Below are 25959 nucleotides of genomic sequence, written 5' to 3'. Positions count from 1 at the left end.
AATAACAACCCGCATACTACTCACATTCCAACTGTTCACTTAAGTAGGGGTAATCCGAATATAAAGCCCACAAATCCAATTAATGTGCATGCAAAACAGACTATTTAAATGTGCTCTTAATGTATTCATATGTTGGCCTGGACACGCACAGTACTGAATTAACTTAGTATGCATGGAAAAGAAAATCTGTCCCAGGTTTTATTTGAAGTGGTGTTATGTGCCAAACTGGTGGCTGTTTATTAATACTTAAATTGTTCTGTAATCTAGTCATTCTGTATAGTGCCTTCCATTTTGACTATAAAAGCATTTTAACAGCAATAAAATGGTAGCTAAAAAAAGGCATGTTGGCTATGAAATTTCATTTCATGGTCAATTAAATATATTATAACTGAGATGATTAAAACGTGGCAGGAAAGTAACTCATAATGCAAATATACATTTGGAGAATAAGGCCATTATATGGTAATATTTGGATAGTATTACTTTAATGCTTCGTTGATAATGTTGCACTAGGCACGTGTAAACTGACTCCATAGCCTGGCAGTTAAACTCAGAGCAAGTCCGAAAAAAAGGAAAGAAGAAAACCAACAAAAACAAATGGAGAAGGGAAGAAAGAACAGAATACGATTAACACGTTTACTTGTCTGCTTTTACAAATGGCGTTAGTAATGAGGATGTAACATCCTTGAGTCTTGTCACAATTTTTTCTTTTATTTTTTTTAAACAAAATGTTAGAACCATGAAATCTATTCGGACAGAATTATGATTAATAATGATTCTATTTGGCTTTGTTCTCTGCGATACCTGACATGTTCACCTATAAACTTGAATGTAGAATTGCTTGAAGCATGGGTAAAAATAGGTTATGTCAAGGTTTTCTTATGTCTCCCTCAGGGAAAAATGCTGGCTAGCTGCATCCTCATGGTTTTGCTCATTCTCGCATTATATTTCCCATAGGAATGCAGTTAACATATAATAGTGTTTTGTGTTATTGCTATGTGGCTACTACAAGGCTCACAGGAGTGTGAAGGCAAGGTGATTAGCATCCATATGCATGCGGCTTCACCATTTAGGAAAACCAGATTCTTCATTAACAGTCTGTATAAAATATTTTGCCTGATAGCTAATTATGCCCTTATCCTGTTTATTGGCAACATCACCGTTTTTTTTTTTTTTTTTTTTTTTTCGGGTTGGGTTATTGTGGACATCTCGTTGCTGTTTTAATATACAAGGCAACAGAATAATTGTGCGAAATGAAATCATATGGTGCCTTATTTCCGAATGTAATTTCTAAATGTATTCCAGACAAAACACATCTTAATCGTGGGGAAATAAAATAATCTAACAGAATGTTGAGCCCTATGGTCCTGATGTACAGATATTTTTTTAATCATATCCTGATATTGCACTTAAAATCATAAAGCGCTTGTAAGTGGAAAGCTACAGTAAAAACATTTCTCTTGGAGGCTTTTTTAGATGATCATCTCAAAATTTATTTTGATCTACAAAAGATGGCAATTCTGCGCAACTGCTGCTCGTGCTCCAGAGGGTTCTTCCTTTAACACCCCTCTGTAATCTGCCCAGCCTGCTGAGTAGCATTGACATCGGCAGTACATCAATTTCAGAAAGTGGATTATTTTTACTAGACAGCTATTGTGACATATTGGGTCAGTCATAAATGAAAGATATTCATGCAAGCATGCAATACTTGTAATGAAGTCTCACTCTGACCTTCTGTATGATTGATTCTGTAATTTAGTTTTCTCAGGCAGTGCCTGAAATGAAATGAAATCATGTTGAACAAGTTTTGAATACCCACAGTGCACCAGGAGAAGAAAAATCTCCAGCCCCAGAGGCTTGAGAGAGTGCAGCTGAACGATTTATCTCAACGCTATTATAGCCTTTGCCAGCATTCAACATTTCTTTTTTTTCTTATTTGGCTTAAGTACTTAATTCTGCAGGTAGCTGTAAATGGGAAAATAAAATACTGTTCAGATTTAAAATGACAGGACAGGAGTATGTGCAAGGGACTGATAAAATATCTTGAATAGAACTGACCTTTCATGTAGCTGAAAGTTACTGGGAGATTCATCCTCATAATTACCATATAGATTATTTTTATTTCTTTACTGCAATGAAACATTTCAGAGAGCAGCAGTGCTGATTGAATGAAAATTGAACTTGTTAACATTCTTTTCAGCTTAGCCTGTTGTACATAACAGAAGGTTAGCTTTGATGAATTTTGAAATTCCCTTTCTTCCCTCTATCTCGGAAAGAGAAAAGTAATTGTCAGATTTTTTTTTTTGTCTTTATCAGCTGCTTGCCTCTTTCCGCCAAAAATAGATACACAAGTCTAAAAGAGCGACAAAGAAATGCATTTCTTATTTATTAAAACGTGTAGTTCCTTGGTTATTCTTAAACTAAAGTTATGATTTTGATTTACGAGTTTAATGTGTTTTACGTTCATATAGCAATTATTTAACGGGTTGAAACAATGGTAGTAGAGGCAGTATGAAACCTAGGAATCTAATTTAAAATATATTTGAGAATTGATCTCTATTTTGTTTTCCTGTATTGGGCGTGCTGACATTTTCCAGCGACTGAAACCCTTCAACTGTTCCAACCCAATAAGGTTACATTACTTAAATTGCGAATGTGGATTTGATAGACTGCGATATTTTCAGCCCCAACAAAAGTACTCTTTCACGAGCCGTTTTGCAATTCCCTTGAAAAATATAATACTATCACATATTACTTTGTTCACGTTTTATCTCGTTTCTCAATGACGATGGGACTGCTTTCAATTAACACACAGTTTCAGCAATGTTGTTTAATGTGTTGCAGATAAAACTGTTATTTCATGCACCATTAATGTGCCTAATGGGTGGAACATACTATTAAAACAAGCACTTAAAAATTTATGAAGATGTTTATTGCTTTAGATAATAAGGAGAAATGCAACCTATTTTTAAAGGCCTTATGTGTTCGTTGGTGTATTGGCTACTTATAAAAGGTATTGTTTTGCTTACATAGGTGAGTTTAAAACATCCAGTGGTGTGTGTGTGTATGTATATGTGAGTGTGTGTGTGTATATGTATGTATATATATGTATGTGTGTGTGTGTGTGTGTGTGTGTGTGTATATATATATATATATATATATATATATATATATATATATATATATATTCACTGAAAAAACCATAGGTTTCACACATGTTATAGTTAGCGGAAATTTTACTGATAAAAAACCAATGAAATTCCCCCGTTATAGTTAGTGCAGGAAACTATAACTCACGCGACCGCAATCCTCTGCTGATGCTAATACTGTATTTAGACACTTATTTGCCCATGTCTTCTTCCATAAATTTTTAGCTATACATATATTACAAATATTTTTTTTTCATAAAGACACATATGTCATCAGCAGAAGATTGCGGTCGCGTGAGTTATAGTTTCCTGCACTAACTATAACGGGGGAATTTCATTGGTTTTTTATCAGTAAAATTTCGGCTAACTAGAACATGTGTGAAACCTATGGTTTTTTCAGTGAATTTGCAAGGTTTTTTAAATGCTAATTCCTAACTATAACGTGTGTGAAACCTATGGTTTTTTCAGTGAATTTGTACGTTTTTTAAAATGCTAAGTTACTTTACGCCATTCGTGGCGTGCGCGCCCACTTAACGCAGTTCGTTCCGTGCGCGCACGGTGCGCGCAGAGTGAGCACGCGGTGCGCGAAGCGCACCGCGCGCCCACTTTACGCAGTTAGTGCCGTGCACGCACGGTGGGCACGCGGTGCGCTACGCGCACCGCGTGCCCACGTTACGCTAGATGGGCCATGTACGCACGATGCGCTTCGCGCACCGTGCGCACATGGAGGACATATGATGCACTTCGTTTTGAAAGGTAATATTTTAATTTTTCGTATATGTTAAATAAGCCATGCACAAATGGTGCCCTTCGGGCACCATTTGCACACGGGGTGGAGAGAGTGTGGATAATTTTTTTTTTTATTATTATTTTTTTAAATATTTTAGTTTAACTCATTTTTAATAAGCCATGCACAATTGGTGCACTTCGGGCACCAATTGCACACGGGGTGGGGAGAGTGTGGATAATTTTTTTTTTTTTATAATTTTTTACCGTACGCGTACGGTAAGTGTAATCAGCGAAATTAGCGAAAAAATAAAAATTCAGTTTTTGGCCTTGGGGGATCTTTGGGGACTCCCTCAACATTGCTATGTGTGTGGGAGCTGTCTAAACAGCCCCTTTACATGTTTTTGTGCTTTATATTTTAAACATCACTCTCAGTGCGAGAGAGAAAATGGCGGCCGCCGCTTCCTGGTTTCGGCCGATTCGAATGTTTACTAAGATCTAAGAGCCAATCAGAATCGCGCTCGCACACGCCACAGTACGCGTACGGTAAGCGTACCGTAAGCGCACCGTAAGCTGGCTCAGATATATATATTGATTTAAAGGCTATTTTCTCAGAATCTACTGAACAGATTTACACCAAACCTACAAAAGGCACTTCCTTGACCTGAGGACTACCTCTCTGCCAAATTTCTAGTAATTCTGTTCAGCCGTTCGGGCTGTAGCCCTGTCTAAAGGTCCTATGGAAAAATGCATGGGAAAAACGCGTTTTGGGACCCCCCTTTTATCTCAGCCCCCGCTTGACGAATCCCCCCGAGACTTTCAGGGTAGGAGCAGAGCGGAGCGCCCCACCTATTTTGAAAAATTCACGAGGATTTGTCGACCGGCGCCAAAGTTATTCAAAATAGAATGTTGCGGATTTCCTATGGAAACGTGGTCCTAACTATAACTACCTACTGGCGACCGCCAGTAGGTAATATGTATATGTATATGTATATGTATATGTATAAAATCATATTATCTACTGGCGGTCGCCAGTAGATAGTTATAGTTACAACCTAGTTTCCATAGGAAATCTCAAAATTCTATTTTGAATAACTTTGTTGCCGGTTGACGAATCCTCGCGAAATTTTCAAAACTAATGGGGCGCTCCGTTCAGCTCCTACCCTTAAAGTCTCGGGGTGATTCATCAAGCAGGGGCCGAGAAAAAAGGGGGGTCCCAAAACACGTTTTCCCCATGCATTTTTCCATAGGACCTTTAGACACAGCTACAGCCCGAACGGCTGAACAGAATTACTTGAAATTTGGCAGAGAGGTAGCCATAAGGTCAAGGAAGTGCCTTTTGTAGGTTTGGTGTAAATCTGTTCAGTGTTTCCTGAGAAAATAGCATTTAAAAGCATATATATATGTGGGCGGAGCCTAACCACACCTCATCCTGAGATCTGATTGGCTGTCAGCACTTCATCCAAGAAGTGTTGGCAGCCCTCTTGGGACCAATATACATGATAGCACCTCATTAAAAAGCATTGCAGTTAATAGAAGGTTTTAAGACTTTAGTTACATTATAAATCATTTGTTGATGGTACCATACTCATTTTAGGAATTGTGGTATGTTCTAAGGTGATTTCACCATGTGAAAAAGCCTTCTGCTGGGATATCCTGATTGAGAGAAAAATATTTTCTCATGCTTTTACCACAGAGGTTTGGAAGGTGATCTATAAGCTAAACTGAGAGCTTATTTTCTGTAAATTCACATTATCTTTCTCAGTCATGTGAGAATGAAGTCTGACATTCTCAGTAAAACATGTACATCCAACAAAGGCAGAGACTGTCAGTTGATTCCTTTGTGTTCTACTACAGCTTCCCAGAGTGTTCCAAAGAACTACTAGAGCGCTAACAGTCCTACTTATGATAAACGTATGGCACACCTGAAGCCATCTTGCTTGGATTCAAGTGGTAACTCTTAAAACATTTAATTTAAAAAGGAACAAAATGAGGGGGTTCATTTTTCCATAAAAAGTATGATTAGTGCTGCAGAAAGAAAAATTAGGGCACATTTTGAGTGACTTCTCAAATCCTCTTCTATTTCATTAAAAAATTCTGACATGCAGACTGAAACATGCACTTTCAATACCAGCAGCAGTTTTCCCTGGTGAGCAGTAGCTTTACTACAGTGATCTAATGAGCAAAAGAGTGCTTAACATTCTGAATTTATGGCAAATGTGTGACACATCTGAATGCCTTCTTTATGGAATCAAAGTAAAAAACTGAAAGTATTTCCTACTGAGGAGACTGCAGTAAATGAGGAAATTAGGAAACTTCATAACAAATAAGTCTCCCAAGATGGCCACCAGAGACAAAAGAGCCCAAATGTAGCCCAAAATCACCCAAATATAGCCCAATGACAGAAGTGTGCAAAACACTTATTATTTTGTGTTTTTGCAGTGTTATATAGTGCAGACTTGTCAGGTATTGGAGTGCTTTACATGAGCATTGGTTACATCACACAAGAACAAATTCATTTTGGTTGTAGACATGGGGAGACTAAGTGATTTGACCAGAATCACAGAATGTCGAGCTGAAGCAGAAACTTCAATCTGGTTCCCCAGTTGCAAAGTCTGCAGTTCTGGAAGTAACACCACATCCTCTCCCCTAAGTGCAACATTTAATCAAGTGGTCAACTGGATAAAAAAACATAAAGATAACAAATAATTTAAAAGTGCTTTGTCGCTATTTGAAAACTCAGAAAATATGTCCTTATTTTAGTCTTTTAGAGCACTAACCATAATTTTGATGCCAATAGGACCCTCTCATATATGTAATTTCTAAAGGAAATGCTCTAGGTATTACAGTTTTGACTACATCAAGATGATGTCAGGCGTTCCACACTTTTGTAATAAATATAGAATGTTAGCAATCTAGTTGTTCATTAGGATACTGTTGAGAGGCAGAGGCCAGGGGCACGGACTCTGAAAATTGAAGGCAGGTAGGAGGGTGCAAAGGCAACAATTTAACCACACTGAGCAGGCAGGAAGGGCCGTGGAGGCACAACAGACTATGGAGGGCAGTGGAAAGGGGGGCAGGGGCAACAAACCAACAATACAGGTCTTGCAAGAGAGGCTGTGGCAATGTAATAGACCATTGTGGGCAGAAGGAAGAGGCAATGGTAGTACAACCATACATGCCAACAGACCCGATTCAGCCAGGAAACGTCCAATGTTTTTAAGCGCAAATGGGCTTTATTTGATCTGTCTCCTGTCTACAATCTCCTCTTTTTCAATGTAACTCAAAGGGGAAAATAAATACCCCAGTTTGTTTTCAAAATCTCCCTCTTACCAAGTTCAAAATGTTCGCAAGTATGGTACATTGGATCATGGAAGGAAATGGGATAGGGACATGGACTTGGATAACAGAGGACAGGAGGGACATGGAGAGGTGCACCAAACTGACCCTGCAGGGCAGGCATCAGGGTTTGCAGCAGCACAATACACCACACAGGGCATGCAGGACGGGAGTGCAGCACAACAATCCATAGAAAGCAAGAGGGAGGGGACAGGACCATGCACATGGACAACAGAGAACAGAGGGGCAAGAGGCAATGGTAGCTAGCTGACCATAATGGACAGACAGGAGAGAAAGCTGCAGCATAACAGACCATAAAAGTGCAGGAGGGACGGATCAGGGGCATTACAATGGAACAGACTAGCCAGGAGGGAGGGAGTAGGGGTCTGCACATGTAAACAGAGGGCTGGGGGCAAGGGGGCAGGGCACTAGCAGCAAGATAGCCATGGAGGTCAGGCAGGATGGGCACTAGAAGCAAGACACACCATGAAGAGCAACAGTGAGACTGTGATGGCATACACACAGACCATGGAGGGAAGGTGGGAGGGGTCAGGGGCAGCTAACTGACCACACAGGGAAGGTGGGAGGGGCCATGGCAGCACGGAAGACCATGCATGGCAAGTGGGAGGGTTAGTGGCAGCACAATGGCTATGATGGGCAAGAAGGAGGGTGCAGGGGCATGCACAAAGGACGATGGAGTATAGAAGGGAGGGTCAGGACCTGTGCACAGACAAAGTTCAGGGGAAGGGGCCTCACAACAGACCACACGGGGCAGGCAGGAGGAGCAGTTGCAGCACAACAGACCAGGGAGCGCAGAAGGGTGTGGCAGTACAATGGACCATGTAGGACAGGAGGAAGAGGATAGGGGCATGGCATGTGGACAGGCAGGGTGGAGGTGGCAGGGACAGGTTACAGTCATCTGACAATGCTAGGCAGGTGGGAGGGGAGTGGCAGCTCAACAGAACACTCAGAGTAGATAGGAGTGGCAGGTCCATGGAACATGGTGGGCAAAAATGATGGAGCAGGGGCATGCACAAAGACATCGGAGGGCAGGGGGAAGGAGAATAGGGGCAGCAAGCTAAGCACAGAGTTTAAGCAGGAGGTCAATGATGGGGCATAGAATTGGGCAATGGAGGGCAGGAGGAGTGGACTGGTACATCATACTAAATTGAGGGCAGTGGCAGCACATCAGACCATGCATGGCAGGAGGGAGGAGGCTAGTCCATGGATTCACACAACAGAGAATAGGGAGGAGGGGGATGGGGCAGCAAGCTAACTGTTCAGAGAAGGCGGGTATTAGGAACTTTATTGTTTTTAAAACATTGTGTCTGTGCGAACTACTTAAAATATGAACAAGTATGCAGCATAATCTCACTTTTATTCAGGAAGAAGAGGACGTTTGTGACTGTGACTCTGGGCTCACTTGGCAGAAACACCCCCTAACCCTCCACCCCCTATCTCAAAATGTAATGCCCGTGAAAAGGGTAGGTGGACGCTGTGTTATATAGAACATAGTCCTGAGAGCACGATTGAAAATGAAAACTAGATATAGTGTATGGTATAAACTATGCACCAAAAAGTGTGATACAAGATGAACCGGGCGTGAAATATCATATGCAATAAATTGTGCGCAATGACAGATTCATTGGAGAGCGCGAGATAGCACAGGCACTAGCACGTGCTATGCGCCTTGGAGTGTAATATGCACAGGGCAGTGTTGTGTAACCTAACTAGTCTCGGAAAGTTGTAATATAAAATATGTGCTGGGGAGTGTAACGTTGCATATGCACTGTGACAAAGATATAAATCCCAGATTGTAATATGTATGGCATAGCACTGTGCGTTATAACATAGGCATCGAGGAAGGCACGTTAGATGGGGCAATATAACCCGTGCGAAGACAAGTGTGGCATGACATATTCACGGGGTGGTGTTACAGTGCACATGGGCTAGAGAGTGTCATAGCATATGCACTAGCTAGTGGAATACAACACAGAGGTGTGTGGCACTCGGCAGGCAATGGTGGGTGTAACACAGCATTGGGCTCTGTCAGGAGCGCGCTGTGACTCTCAAGTGATGTTTGTCCCCTTTCCAGAGAGTAAAATAAAAAGTATTACACATGCGGCAGTGGATGTGTGTTTTATTAACCGTGAGGGGGGTTTCTTGCATAGTTTTGGTCGAATTTTTGTCGAATCCCCTTTGAATGGCTTGGTGTGCATGTGTATTAAATGTGCCCGTCAATAGCTACCCATGATTGTATAAATAAACGACAAGGGTGTCTACCGGGATTAGGCACGGTAGGGCATCAGACATGTCAGAGCTTCACTAGTGGTGTAAATACATTCCACGTGGATTCATTGCATGCATAGTCGCCTTTAAATGAATATCACGCAAATCGTCATGGTGATAGGTACGTACGGTTTGTCCAGCATGTCCTAGATGTGTCTATAAATATATATTTTTTAAAAATAATAAAAAACAGTGGCCGGCCCTGGGGATTGGGGTCAAAAAAATATAATTAGGAGACAGGCCCTGGGGGATGGGGTCATCAGGGCCAATAAATTAGAATAAGAAGGGGAACCACACAGCCCCCCTTCTTAAAAAATTAAAATAAATAAAAGACTGGCATCGTGCCAGAGGCCACGCCCCCTCCGTGCAGCACTCTGCAAACGCGCCCCCAACAGGCATCTCCAGTATGCGCCAGGGAGCTGCGCTGCAGACCGGTGTTCTGAGGCCAAGCCCCTTTTTACACCTCTCTGCAACGCAGCTCTGTGGCGCTTACTGGAGGTACCTAGTGGTCTAGTTTGACCCTAGTGACCCTTAGGATTCAAGGGGACTTAATCTCTCAACTTAGAACAGCCACAGGGCGCGTTTACACAGTGGTGAATGGAGGGGACGGGGCCTGAGGTGACGTGTGCAAACACGCACTATGGCACGTTTTAAATTGGGGATATAATTTCCCTTCAATACTGAGGCCCCTGGGGGCTAACTAGCCCACCAAGTGCTTCCAGTAAGCGCCACTGAGCTGCATTGCAGAGAGGTGGTCCAGGCCGTGCCACTTTTTACACCTCTCTGCAACGCAGCTCTGTGGCACTTACTGGAGGTACCTAGTGGGCTAGTTGGACCCTAGGGACCCTCAGGATTCAAATGAACTTAATCTCCCAACTAAAAACGGACACAGGGCGTGTTTACACAGTGGTGAAGGGAGGGGACGGGGCCTGAGTTAACGTGTGCAAAAACGCCCTGTGGCCTGTTTTAAGAGGTAGTTTTAATCCCCATGCCCTATTATATACTAGGGGCTTACAGAGGAGGTCATGCTAATCACGGGGGGACCCCAACGCATAATGTTCCCTAGTGTATGTAGGTGTTTTCACTGTATTCTGAGTGTCTTTTAACATAGCACTGGCTCTAGGACTGGTTAGTCAGACTCAGTTACCACCAGTATCCGTCTGAAAAAGTTGAGGGTACAGGATGATTTTGCAACAAGGCTTCTTTCTGCTCTTCTTTTTGTTCTTTCTGCACGTTATCCTTCTTCCTGCACTTATCTTCGTATTTGAGGACTTCTGTTGCTTCTTTCTGCACTTATTTTGTTTTTTTATGTGCATTTTTTCCTCTTTCTTCACATGTCCTATCTCTGTAGGCATAGTTAGGAATTAGCATTTAAAAAACCTCAGAAATTCACTGAAAAAACCATAGGTTTCAGGGGTGTTATAGTTAGCTGGACTTTTCACTTGTACAAAACCATTGAAATTCCCCCGTTATAGTTAGTTCAGCTAACTATAACTCGCGCGCCCGCAATGCACTGCTGATGACGTCACATATTACATCACTCATGACATGGTCAGTGACATCACTCATGACATCACTGATGACATCTCAAATGACATCACTGATGACATCTCAAATGACATTACTGATGACATCATCCTTGTGATAGAGTGGCAGACCTCCTCTCACCCTGGAGAAGTGTAGCTCACTGGTTAGAGGAGGCATACCCTGAAGTAGAGGTCAGACCCGGGACCAGGGTTCGATTCCCGACGCGGCAGGGTCTGGAGCCCAATTGTCCACGGACTCGATAATTCTCGCTTCGGTGCCTACTCGAAGCATGAGTTCACACTATGCAGCTCTGGGCAACAAGCTTGCTTAATCTCCACAACGGCCCCCCGCGGCGGGATGCCTGGCTTTCACCTTGGGGATGCCCAGTACGGGTTATCTCACAGGGAAAAACCAGGACGGGTTCCCAATGCAAGCGCCGAGATGCCCAAGGGTAATTTGAGCGCTATATAAGACCGCACATACATACATACATACATACCCTAATATAACCTTTGATACACACATTCAAAAATAGAGACTAAAATTTTCAAAACAATGGACATACCAATACCAGTTACAACACCCTCTTCAGTAATTCTAAGATCCACATAAACATCCACTCATTCACCAACAGTCCTATACAGTCACTCATACATGTACTCACTCATCATATGTACTCATACACCTATACATCCTGTTACACAATGCCACTCATCCATAGAGTTACTCACACACATAGTCACTCATGCTAATAAAGAATCAAACATACATTTACTTGCATATACAGTTATACACACACCACCACACTTACTTCTACGGAAACTTACACATACTTAGTCTTTTAAACAATCACTTATAGAAACACATACTTATTCATACAGGAACACTTTCAATCTCTCACTCTCACATATACTCACATATATACACCAATAGTCACATATACTAGTTTAAAACATATGTAGTTACTCATAAAGAGTAGACACTATTGAGACAGTCATTCACTCACTAACACACCCATACACACACTCATCCACCCATACAGTCCTGCACACATGCTGTATTCAACACATACAAACAGTGAGTCACTCATTCATGCACCTATGCACTACGTAATACCCCCCACCGAACCATGCAGACACTCAGACTGATACTCAAAAAACCAACTAATAACCTATATAGACACCCATGTAGCTACTCACCAACCCATGTAGCCACTTATACACAAAGTGAGAGACTGATACAGATATTTACATATTTAAACATTACCTACTAAGCCATGTATTCACTATGATACACTTAATCAGTCAGTTACACAATCAATTTTTCAAAAACAAATCATCCATTTAGACACTTATATACCCATTTATTCTTCCATCGACCTTGAGATATACATATATAAAACATATTAAATTTTCAGAAAAACACACATTCACTGGATGATGTCATCAGTGATGTCATCACTGATGTCATTTGAGATGTCATCAGTGATGTCATGAGTGATGTCACTGACCATGTCATGAGTGATGTAATATGTGACATCAGCAGTGCATTGCGGGCGCGCGAGTTATAGTTAGCTGAACTAACTAATTTCAATGGTTTTGTACAAGTGAAAAGTCCAGCTAACTATAACACCCCTGAAACCTATGGTTTTTTCAGTGAAAATATATATATGTATATATATATATTTTACTGCTCTGTGTACACCAAGTTTGAAGCGCTCTCAAACGGGTGCTAGCATCACGGCGGTGTATCCGCGAAGTCAATGCAAGCTACTTTATTCCTCCTCCCGGAACAAAAGCCAGCACTCGCGGGATGGTTGCAAAATAGTTTTATTCCCAACGCAACAACAAACTCGTTTCGGTTTACGCCTTTGTCGGTGTTACTGACTCACCCAACGCGGTCATTTTCAAAACTCAATACCTTTACATTGACAGTGAAAACAGACCAATTTTCATTTTTCAAAATGAGCACCATCTTTGCATGATCTTTTATGCCATGATTATATATCTCATTTTCATAATGAATCTTAAAACGTAGGTCATATGTTGCATTTCTACAATTCATCACATATTCACGTAATAGCATCAAATGACAAAAGTTATCCCTAGCATAATCCATTTCATTTTCCATCTCGATGTCATTCAATTCCACATCGCATATTGACATTTCAAAATGTGTCCCCGTAAAATAAAAACATATTGTTAAATTTCGCCGTATATCGGCTAGAGGGGCAATAGATTTATACTATCATGCCATGTATCGGCTAGGTCTTTTGTCAAATTCATATTGTATATTAAAGACATCTTATTAACAAAAACATTAAAAATACACCTCACTCAGTTACATATACACACATACACTGAAACAGCTTCTCACTCGCCATACAACCAACCACCAATGCAGCCATTTACACAGCCAATCATTCACACATGCAGCCACTCACACACACTCTTATTTACCCATATAGTCACCCATACAGTCACCCACACACCCATATAGCCACTCCCGCATGGATACACACAGTCACGCAGCCACATATATAATATATATGTTAGAAATAGTATCACTTGGTAGTACTGAAAGTATACAATTTTAAATGTTGTAGTATTTTTCTATAAATCTTTAACCCTCAGAAACTTTTAGTAAACATTCACAATCGCTGGACGATAACATTAGTAATATCATTTTAGATGTCATCAGTGATGTCTCTGATCAGGTTATGAGTGATGTAATATGTAAAGTCATAAGCAGTGCATCGCTGGGGCATAAGTTATAGTTCGCTCAGGTAACCATAATTGCTTAAGATCACTGGTTTTGTATGAGTGAAATCTGAGCCTAACTACAATGCACCTGTGACCTTTGTTTTTTTTTTTTCAGTGACTATATTTATATTCTAATAATTACCTACTGGCAGTCACGAGTGGGTAGTTATTGTTTGGACCTAGTGTCAATGGGAAGAGCACTTTTTGTTTTGCCTGTAACTTTGGCCCGAAAGTTGTGGCCAGCATTTTCTTCTCTCAGGAAATAGTCCACGGCGCTGAAATATTGTCTAATGTTTATGAAGGGGTCAGGGTAGAGATTTCCTTACCCCATGGGGGTGGGGATATAAGTGGGGGAAAAAGCATTAATTTTTATTTTAAAATGTGTGTTAATATTTTCTGTGATACGCAGATCAAGCAACATGGCTCAGGAAAGCCACCTCTGGAACCGTAAATCTTGCCTGTGATACCGCAAATTCTGCCCCACTCTGCAAATGCGCCCCCTATTGCACTAAGTGTTGGGGGAATGAAGTTCCCTTGGATGCTGAGGGTTGCTGGGGGCTAATAACCCCTCCTGTAACCACCAGAAAGTCCCACACAGTGGGATTGCTGAGCACTCGTCAAAGGCCCCGCGGCAGTACCACAAATCCTGCCTGTGGAATCTAGAATCCTGCACCACTCTGCAAACACACCTCCTGGTGGAGATATCATTGGGGGGGATGAAGTCCCTTTGGATGCTGAGGGTCATCGGGGCAAAGAGCCCCTCCTGTTACCGCCAGTAAGTCCCACACAGTGGGATTCCTGAGAGCTTGTCAGAGTCCCCCCCCCCACCCCCCCTTTCTCCATCACTCTGCAAATACGCCTCCTGATGCACTACTGATTAGGGAATAAAGTTCCCTTGCTTGCTAATGGCCACTGAGGTCCAAGAAACCTTCCTGTTACCACCATTGCGTACCACACCATGGTATTGCTGAGAGCTTTCTCTGGACTCCACTGAAGACCAAGGCATGTGTTCTTGTCTTTAACCTCATGTACTACTGTGTAAATGATGACACCTTCTCCCCAGTACACACACATATAAGAGGTGTGCCTGACTATGTTTACAGGGGGGCTGATTTTTTTTTATTGAAGGGGCCTATTTGAGAGGGCCACACTATGTATGCCAGCGCCTGTTTGGCGGGGTAACAGAGAAAGCAGAGGTACTGGTATCAGGTGCTGGGGCTGAAGTCATTTGTTCTGATGCCCCAGGGTCCATTCTACTGTGGCTCTGCATACTGGACCAAAAACAATCCCTTCAGCACTTGGCTGTCCGTGGTAGAGATGGGGAAAAATAATAGGGTTCTCAGGAAGGTAATGTTGGGGGGACAAACTCAGGAATCAACAACCACCTAACAGTACAATATATGAATATCCTAACCAGTGCTTTATCTCAGCACCTTGAGGCCCTCGGGTGTGAGTATTTGCGCTTAACAAATACTGATTGATTGTCAGAGGCCTGTCCCCTTTCTTCACCTACTGTATAGACCCGTACAGCCACTTACACATCCAGTCAGACGCATACAGCCACTCACACACCCACTCACAAATCCATACAGCTACTCACAAACCCTCACACACAGCTACTCACACACCCACATAACCACTCACACACCTATTAACTAACCTTTACAGCCAGTCATAAAACCCCACTATGAAAGGTTACAGTAAGGAAATCCAATAAAAAACCTTTGCTATTCCCTGAAAAAAACAAAGGTTACAGGGACAGTTTTGTTGGGAATTAGCATTTAAAAAAACCTTAGAATTTCACAGAAAAAAGATTACAGGGAAGTTATGGTTGAGTGCTAAATTTACACACACAAAACCATGAATATTCAGCTGTTCTAGTTATTTCAAATAACTTTAACTCATGCCCTAAGGTAACTATAACTAGCGCCCTGCCATGCACAGCTAATTATCTCACATATTAAATCATTGATGACCTGTTCTATATCATGATTGATTATCAGTGCAACATTTGTAATAAAATGATTGATGAGAAAAACTGTGCATGGCTCCAGGGCAAGTTATAGTTACCTTAGGGCATGAGTTATAGTTAAACTGCTGAATTTCTATGGTTTAGTGCATGTAAATTCAGAACCTAGCTATAACTTCCTGTAACCTTTGTTTTTTCAGAGAATATATGTCTGTGTATGTATATGTGTATATATATAATATATATCCATGTGTGAGTGGCTGTATGAGTAAATTAGTGGGTGTGTGAGTGTATCTGGGGGTGGGTGTGTGTGTGTGTGTGTGTGTGTGTATGTATGTATATATATATATATATATATATATATAGATATAGATAGATAGATAGATATGAAAATCTAGTATCCAAACCTGCACAGCAATCCAGAGTTCACAAACGTATTTGCTTCAATTATATGAAAATGCCTTGCTACACTGTTATGGTATTTGGGAGTTCAAAATACAGTTTTTTTTTTGTAATCGTTTCTAAATCGATCTTCTTAAAATGCAGGTGAATAAAGTGTAGGCTAATAGTCCTAGCATTAGCAATGCCAATAAGTTTGGCTTTAATGTGCTACACTGCATTTGCATGTTAACAGACCTCATATGCATAAAACAACTATCTGCTTATATAACTATGTATAAAATTGCATGTAGCTAGGCAAAACCTGTATTTTAAAAAAAAAATTATATATATATATATATATATATATATATATATATATAAATGCTTACAGTCAGAAAGCAATAGCACATAAAAGAATAACATCTATAAGTGTTGGCCTTAGTTTATCAAAAAGAAAATGAGCACCTTATTTAACACCATAATATAATGCAGCACTCTGATTGAATAAGGCCCGTTAATGACAGTTATGAGTTGTTTAAAAAAAAAAATAATAATCAAAGAAGGTGAATAAAACCTGTTATTCATCAGATAGAAAGAATACTGCATAATAGAGTTTATGGATGGTTATATATAATCTGTACTATATTCAAGCAGAGTACGCACAATCTAAAAACGTAAATCTAAATAACAGGTAGTAAAACATTTTAAAGCTAAAGTGGCTGCTAGATATATTGCAGAACATTCATCTTAGCCTTTAAATTGATTTTAATAGATATGGTCCTGGCTCATCGTATATATTAAACAAAAATCAACAAGAAGCAGCAAAGTCAATATGTCACACCTATGTGAAAGCTAATGGCTGTGCCAATGTCTTTTATCCATGTTGTACAGCAGCATAGCTGCTGTTTAGCAGTGCTAAGTTAGTTGCATAAAGTAGCGAGGAGTTGAATTATGTAGAGAGAAATGGAGTTAAGAAGAGTGGCTTAGAGTAGTACAGTTATGGGTGACTAAAGTGAGACAGCAAATACGGTTTAAGCAACCTAAATAAGAAGCTGCACCCCGGACTTAAAAGTAGGAAAGCCCATTGTACATCCAGAAATAAGAGTGCAGTGCAAAAAGAGGAAGAACAAAGGCCAGGAAGAACACCTGTACTTGGTCCATGCTCCAGGAGGATTTAACACAAGAAGGGAAGCCTAAAGGGGCTGAGCAATTGCAAGATTGCAAATAAAAGTGACAATGGAACCAACTAATGTTATGCTGTGGGTGGGTTGTAAGCTCACTTAATTGTTGTTCAAACGTCTTTCAGTAGAACATATTCGCGGTGTAGGCGAGACCTAAAAAGACAGATGTATCCTCCTTAAAATACATTACTTGGCAGTGTGTAATATCGTTGTCCATTATAATTCATAATAAAAAAAAGAAATTCATTCACATAGGGACACGAAGCAAAGCGAAAGGCAATATTGTTCTATTGTATTGTGGCATTTTGTTTAACACTTACTCCACCTATATGGTGTGCTGAAGTGTTTACCTACAGGGAGCATGCAACACCTTGTGGTGTGTGTAGTTGGAAGGGTGTTTTCTTTGCTTTGAGCCTATGTGATAGTGTTTCCAGGCCTATGCTTGAGAACCACTAAGGTGCGATTATCTTGAAATGCGATGGTGCACCTGGTGGTGTGATCAAAGTACACCTTGTTACACTCAGTGTTAGACTGATATGCACAGAGGAAGAGGCAAGTCTTGGAGACTCAAAAAAAATAGATATTGCTTACTGTGAGGCATTTGCCACAGTTGTGGACATGCTTCATAGAGCTGTTCCTAAACCGGTGACAAACTGTGTCATTATGTGTGACACAGACTGCTTTAGTGCGAATAGGAATGACTGTTGCTTTGCCAGTTGATGCAACTTTCTCAGTACATTGTGCTGCCCCAGTTGGCAGGACTGTACAAATATTCTTGGCTAAAGCTACCTCTGTTTTTATTGCAGAAGGGAGTCTGAGCACGAGGTTTGTAGAGAAGGTGACGTAATTTTTGTTGCCTTTTAGTTTGATTAATAGAGTTAGGATTATGGTCAATTGGTATCGTTAAAAGTACTTCATATACGATGTTGAACAGCTTTATTAAAACTAATGTGCCTGTACATATGGGAGAAGTATAGGAAGTAAATTTTTGGGGAAAACCGTGGTTAACATGTTAGCTGCTCAAATGGCAACCAGGAGTTTGGAAGGAGGGCAAATAAGATCTATAAATGAAAAGACATGTAACTTGTAGTGTCATATTTCACTGTTATATAGTCAGTGGTTTTTTTTTCAATAATGGAGGTGTGCATATACAAATTCAAATGTCCAAATTATTTACATATATTATTTCATGCAAAATGAAGTGTGTGAATATAATATTCAAAATGTCGATGGCATTAACATATTTTGAATCAAAATGACAAACGATAGCATTGGTAAAAGTTGGATGAATTGTATTGCTTATAATCTATAGGGAGTATGTTGATCCTCTGAATTGTAGTGGACTTGTGCCCAACTGTACTGTTGTCTGGATCCCGAATACTGATAATGCCCTCAGTTGATCAATCGAACATAAGGTCTGGACTGGTGTGTGAGTAGAGAGCTAATGGATTGAGGCATGGGGTTGTCCCAAAAAATACAGAAAAGGTCGTCACCGATAAGCAGACTAAAGGGGGAATCCTCATTCGGCAGAGGCACAACTACACAGCTAATTTAGAGATCGAAATTTGCATGTATGGTTGGCAACATATTGATACAGGCTGGGTGGGTGGCATCTCTGCTTGTGTACCTGGGCGAGAGGCAAAAAGGGGACAGTGGGGAGATTTTGGGAATGCGTTGCACCTTGTTGTAATGTTAATGTACACTCTTATTAGTAAAACCAATAGGATGAATAAAAAAAAAGTAGAACCCCAAGATAAGGCTTCAAAGATCCAGACCCTAAATCACATTTTGTGCCTGGGAAATGACTAAAAGAAGGGGAGGTGGAGGTCCCATAATTTGTCATCTGCCAAGCAGTCAGACAAGCTGTGTGAGAATGGGAAGCTCAGTTTCTGCCTGTGACAAGGGCTATACCCATAAGACCTGCAAGTTTCTCTGTTGGGTGAGGGGACATCATTCATGGGAACCAAGGCCACCTACTCAGGAGCCTAGACCAGTGTGCCCTGTAAGGAGAGGAGAGTATTTGTGGAAGCAAGGTCCAGTGGACTCCTTGCGCAAAATATGTGGAAATGGCTACTGCACGATCGTGTCATTGCCCATGTGCCGACTTGAGTCAGCGACTCCTATATGTCATGAGAGAGCTGCAATGAATATACTCTTGTAAGCATTGCAATGGGGTGAGTGCAGAATCCTGTGTGGCACTGTTGTGGTGATCCCTGTGTGCCAGGAGAGGCTGCTATTGAAAAGACTGCCTTGCAGAGAAGGGCCAAAGCTTGTGCAACACAATAGCTGCAACCCCGTATGCCAGGAGGGGTCACCGTGGTAAGATCTGCTGTGTGGTCAAGGCCGAAACCTTGTGTGACTGTGCCACGGACACCCCATATGCCAGGAGGGGCTTTGGGAATAATCGTCCCATGTGGTTCGGGTAGGAGCCTGCAAACATTGAGCAGAAGTGACCCTTCAATCACCACGAGCAATGAGGACTGCATCTGACCTTACAATTTACATTCCTTGCTCTCAGTGCGAATATAAAAAGCCATATTGTGTAGTAGCAGTCAGTCCAGTTACCATACTCATTTGTTTTTTAATTTTTCATCAAAAACCTCTTGCAGGTGGTCTGGATGCTTATAACCTGTAAGGTGCTTGAAATACTTAAGGTGTTCACACCATAAGCAGCCATTCCCTCATAAGTCGCCAGAAGTCTCCTTTTTATTTGTTTTACAATTAGTGTTAAAAGTTTATCTTAACTGAAGCGGTCCCCATTTGCTCAGGTGACATCGATATGTTCACTGAGAAACCTCTTGACTGGCTTTAGAGAAACAAACATGTATGGAGCTTTTAGATCTCACGTTGGGTTCCCAGAGAAGAATCTTCCAAATGGGCCTTCACTTGGGATCCAAGGTTTCACAGTTAACGTCTCACATTTAAACTCCCCAACCAACAACTGAAGATCACATGTTCTAACACTGTATTCAATCTAATCAATCAACTGCACCCTCCTGAGTGTAAACACAACTCACTACAATGCATCAGTCTATCACAAAATACAAACATCTCTATCATAACCATACCTCTATTTTGCAATCTCCAAAATCACAGACTTGATCTTGCAAATATAGCAAACAATATCTGATTTCCATTTACATCATTCTAAATCTTTATAAATGAGATAAGCAATGCTTTTACTACACATGTGCTTATCTGTTTATGCTATGCAATAATTATCCTATATGAAGAAATTGTTAGGTGAGGATCTCCACAGAAATAAGTATATAAAACTATATGACCAACATAATTCAATTTGATTTGTTTTTAATGTGTTTTTACCTTCATATCTTTAATCTCAAATTATTTTTAAGAAGGCTCCTCCATTTGTATTGTCCTGATAAAATGTTTTCCTGTCGCCTTTTAGTCTTGTAAAATCCTCAGCTCAAGTGCATATCGTATAGGTCATCTGGTTTTCTCGTGTATTCCTAAAGATTTGGCATCTCTACCTGTAGTGCAAAAAAATAATTGCTTTCCTTGGAAAATCTGCCATCAGGAATTCTGAATCTGCCTTAATATCATCTTATGTGCTATGATGACATTTCTCTGAACATGCTATTTAACACAATGCTTCATTATTTTCTTTAAGTGCGACATTCAGTAAAATATCTAAAGCTTCTCCAACAGATGTTTGTTTAAGACATTGTTGCAAAGTCTCAATGGTGTTCACAATACATTCTTCTAATCTCTTTTCTAATATGTATTTAAGAATGCTTTGATATTGAATCCCATATGTTTTGTGTGCTCACGTTCATAAAGAGAACCCATATCTTTAAGTAGTAAATTTCCATTTAACATTTGAACTTTTTTATTTTAGGATCACCGACAGGTGCAAATTTCACAATATCGTCAAGATCAGGCCTTGATAATGAGGTCTATCGTCCATATGACTGATGCTGCTCATGCAGGAATGATGTCACCAAGTCAGCTAACCACCATAAATCAATCACAGTTGAGTGCACAGTTGGGATTAAATTTAGGAGGGTCAAGCGTACCTCATACCTCTCCATCACCTCCTGCTAGCAAGTCTGCAACGCCTTCTCCATCCAGTTCAATTAATGAAGAGGATGCAGAGGAATCTAACAGGGTAGGTTAAACCATGGCCCAATTTCTGTAGAGTCATGAACAGTCATAAAACAATGTAATGTTACAGTAGCTACTTCATCTGGGCACATCAATGCACTTCTTGTGTGATATACATTTTATATGATAGTATTTTATTCATTTTCATTGACCGATAATCCTGGTAATGCATTGCACAATGTTTTCAAGGTACAGAATAAAGTAATGTTGTGCATTTTGTTCTACAAATTGTAAGAATGTCTCTTACCATATTGCAATATTGCCATTAACATGTCAGTTCTGTAAATGGTCCTTAAATAGTTAATGTGTCTTTAGATCTGTACATATGCGTGACCATTAATCTTGCTTTTTTCTAATAGAGTTCCAGTTTCTGCATCTAGATCATCAATTCTTTATTGAGCAGGTAGAAAAGATAAGAAAAAATGCCACACATATTGATGAATAGCTTATACAAAGCATTAATTAAAGCATTGAGCTTGGTCATATGACTCAGCACATTATGCCTTCCATTCATATATGGTTAGTTACATCATTACCTTTAAATCATGTTAACCTATTTGTTAAAAGTGCCCCAGTAGACCACCCCCCCTAATATCCCTTTTCTGGTCTAGCTTCTATATAATTTTATTTTCATAACTTGTTATGCTTGCTAGCCAACATGTATTCAGAAGTGAGGGTTTTCAAATCTATCCAATCTTTGGCAGCAACAAGTCAGGCAGCCACTATTGAAATAAAACATAACCCAATAAGCGTCTTTTCGATACTTTCATCATCAAAGCCAAGCATCATATTCAAACATTGAATTGAAAAGCTGTTTGTAATATGCAACTTACTTTATAAGCGATAGCAGACCAGAACCTATCTGTCTAATCTAGCAAATGCGTGCAAATCATCTGCATCCATTTAGCTGCTTCTAGAGCAGTTACAATAATGTTTCCACTTCTATTTATACAGCTTGATAGGCACATTATACAGCACCTGTACAGTTTGAAACTGTTGAAACGGTTAATTGGCTCCAAATCATAACTTATGTTCTGTTAAGATGTTCTTTCATGAGATGGCGCAATCCTGATTATCAGATATCACTCACAGGTCCTACCTGCTGGTGGTCTATCTTAATTGTCTCATAGACTTGTTTGCCGCTACTTTTAATCATTTGCGGCTACTTTTTAATTAAATCTGCCTTATTAGCGCATTTGCATTCACACTTACCAGAGTTCCTGTTGTGGGAGGAATTTGAAGAGCTGCCCCCTCGTTCCACCGTGAGCTGCTTGTTCGATTGATGTGGAGGGGGCAGACCTCTTTGCCGGCTTCACAAACTTCCGGTTGCTTGGAGGAGGGGCCATGACAAATGTAGCGGTCTAGTGGTCCCTGCCATGTCCCCTACTTAACACGAATGGATACGCGGATGCGCGCAGTGGGCGCTCTAAAGGAGTGCCAAAGGCAAGCCCGTCTGCGGCTGGACGGGAACAGGGGCCAGCCACTATGTGCATTTAATTAAATATTCTTCTTTGGAACTACGCTCTCAGGCACCCAAGGCCAACCAGAGGATCGAGCCTATAACCAAACACAAGTTAGAACAATATGGTCTTTTTAATCCTGTTCCTGTCACACCACCGTCTATCCCAGCACATAACCCCCCACGCCCTCCAATTCTGCACGACTGAGCTACTCCAAGGATAAAGCCTTCAGCACCTAAAGAGTTAAGCATAGTTTATCGTAACACACGCTCCATGGTCAAACACCAGCTAGATATTTTTAACCTTTTAGAAACTGAAGCTCCAGATTTATTAATTACTAAAACCTGGCTAACTAGGGAATCTACCCCTGATATATTAGCTGCGCTACATAGCAATTATCTTTTGATGCAGGTTAACAGACCTCCTGGGAAAAGAGGAGGCGGGGTAGCAGCAATTATCAAAAAAGATCTCTCGGTTACCTCCATTGCCCCATTCGAAGTGGCTTCAGTGGATAACCTCACGCTAAAGTTAATTTTCCCAAAATCCACTCTGGTGTGCATACTGATTTATAGACTTCCCCCCCCCCCCCCCCCCCCCCCCCCACTGCAATAGGGGAATTCATTATTGAATTGGCTAATTACCTGATCCCTTTAACCATAGATTATGCTAAAATCCTGTTAATTAGAGACCTGAATTGTTGGACTACCGAGGCCCCATATAAAGCTACTAATATTGGAGTGAAGATGACAAAAAGAAGTTGAAACAAATAATGGGATAGAACAGAAGAGGTATAAGAATTATCAAAAAATAACCATTCTAATGATATTAAATCTACTGATCAGTGAAATCAGTACTTTCTCCCAGTTATACATTAATAATAAAAGTGAAGTATAGAAATAATTAAAAGTAATGTACTACTATTTAATGTATGTATTATATTTATTAATGCAAAATATGTATTAAAATATTTAATAATAAATGTAAATGTATGGCCTGCTTAATATATATTTTTAACATGATACTTTAGTTATATATATTTTGAACAGTTTCATATACATTTTTACCATTAAATTGTAGTTATTTATATTTGTGCCTATGTAAATTATTTTAGTTTAATTTAGCATTATTTCCTACAGTTTTATCCTAAGTTCTTCATACCAGTGATTTTTATGGAAGGTTGTTGTAGTGCCCAGGGTTGACCATTTGTGGTCTTGACAGGCTTTAGCTCTAAGATGTAGTAATTTACTACTGATTTGAGTCCCTTTTTGACTGTAGTAACTTTAGAAGTGCAGTTTGAGAATAGGACTAGGCATACTCTTTTGTGGGTGGTAGACATCCCTCCCTAAACTCCTCCCTTAATCTCTCCTTAGTCCTTCCTATTTCCCTCCCTTTTTGTAGTAATTATTCCCCGTTTGCCAGTCACTCCTTACTGTCATTTACTAATAAATCTTATACTTATGTGTGCGGAGATACAGCTTTAAAAGGAATTGTATTAGTAGGGCAAATGGTGTGATGCATTCCAAAACATCTTTTGACTGTTTTGTATCACTCTTTTTTTCTCACATTTGTTAAGTATAAGTCCACATTGTAGAACAAGATCATTCACCCCAATTTTGCAGCTTAAATAACTAAATGAAGGCACGCATCTCTAACCCATCTTGCAACCACTAAGTAACGCTTCTCAGCACTCACTTTCCCAATTTAATTGTTTTGTTTTAGGTTGTTGAAAAAGCAGAGTCTAAGCAATGAACATTTCTGAAAAGGTGTTTTTGGTTATCACAGTCAACCTTTTGCTTTTCTTCTAGGGAATTGCTGAAAAAAGAGCTGCTCCAGATTCCGGCAAGAAGCCAAAAACTCCAAAGAAGAAGAAAAAGAAAGATCCCAATGAGCCGCAGAAGCCCGTATCAGCATATGCCCTGTTCTTCAGAGACACACAAGCTGCCATAAAAGGGCAGAATCCTAATGCTACCTTCGGAGAGGTTTCCAAAATAGTTGCATCTATGTGGGATGGTCTGGGAGAGGAACAAAAACAGGTACCTAAAAGAAATGTATGACCAACATTTTGGATGCAATTAGATTCTGTGCCTTTGCCAAATATGCATGGGTTGTAGTGTGCACCTCAAGATGATAACAGTATGGCAATTGGTTTATATGCTGATAGGAAATAATCAGTTATTAAAGCACTTAATTACACCTCAGTTTGATGAAATTGAATTAACCCAACAACATTAAGCTGCTATTTAAGCAGCAGGCATTTAGGATTATTGCATTTCATTATTTATGGTATTCGACCTGCCAACTCACATGGTGCCACTATCTGTTACAATTTTTAAAGCACTCTTTACATGGTACCCAGTGATCACAGAAGTATACAGAAAGTGAACCCAGAAATACACTGGAAATGCCTGCCCAGTTGGGTTTTTATTTGTAGATAATCTGCCCTATTGTGGTAAATTTCATGTGTCCCCCTCTTCAGGACATGTAATGGAGCCACAGATGGCTTTTGTTGTGGAGGGCAGTTGTGGCAGCTCAGATATGCAGGCACTGCCATTGCTCTAAAGTTCGCTCGCTCTCTGTGTTCGCCCCCACTCCATTACTAATGTGTAGGAAAGTGCCTCTTTTGACATGGTTAGCCCCAATCTCTGCTTGATGCCCGATGGGATTTCAAACTGTAAGTGCACTGTATCCCTGAAGACTAGCTTCCCAGTGCCAGATCTCTTTTCCAACTCTGTATCATGGTTGGAACAACTCCAGCAACTCCTATACGTCCCTAGTAAATGGGACCCCTGGTACCCAGGGCATTGGGACTGAAGAGGATCCTCTGGGGCTGCAGCACCAACTGTTCCACCCCTCAGACCCCTCACCTAAACTATGTAACTTGCCAATGCAGGCTGCATGTCTTGGTGCAGCGGAAACCAAAGAGTCAACATGTCACACAGCCCGGAGTGCGATGTCCCCATACACTGCATGAAGTATAGGTAAGTCACCCCTACTGCAGGCCTCGAAGTCCAATGGCAGGGTGCACTATATCTCAAGTGTGGACATATCTGC

General features: G+C 40.5%; 1 protein-coding gene across 1 annotated transcript in view; it reads left to right on the top strand.

The window, feature by feature from the left end:
* The window catches only part of TOX3 (TOX high mobility group box family member 3), a 167613-nt gene that overhangs the window by 122485 nt on the left and 19169 nt on the right, over positions 1-25959 (top strand). The window contains exons 5-6 of the mRNA XM_085637654.1: positions 21183-21452; positions 24714-24941. Coding sequence (XP_085493780.1) covers positions 21183-21452; positions 24714-24941 — 498 coding nt within the window. The remainder of the gene's footprint in view (positions 1-21182; positions 21453-24713; positions 24942-25959) is intronic.

Source organism: Triturus cristatus, chromosome 12 (assembly GCF_964204655.1).
Source record: "Triturus cristatus chromosome 12, aTriCri1.1, whole genome shotgun sequence".
NCBI lineage: Eukaryota > Metazoa > Chordata > Amphibia > Caudata > Salamandridae > Triturus > Triturus cristatus.
This window is presented reverse-complemented; position numbering and strand designations above follow the sequence as displayed.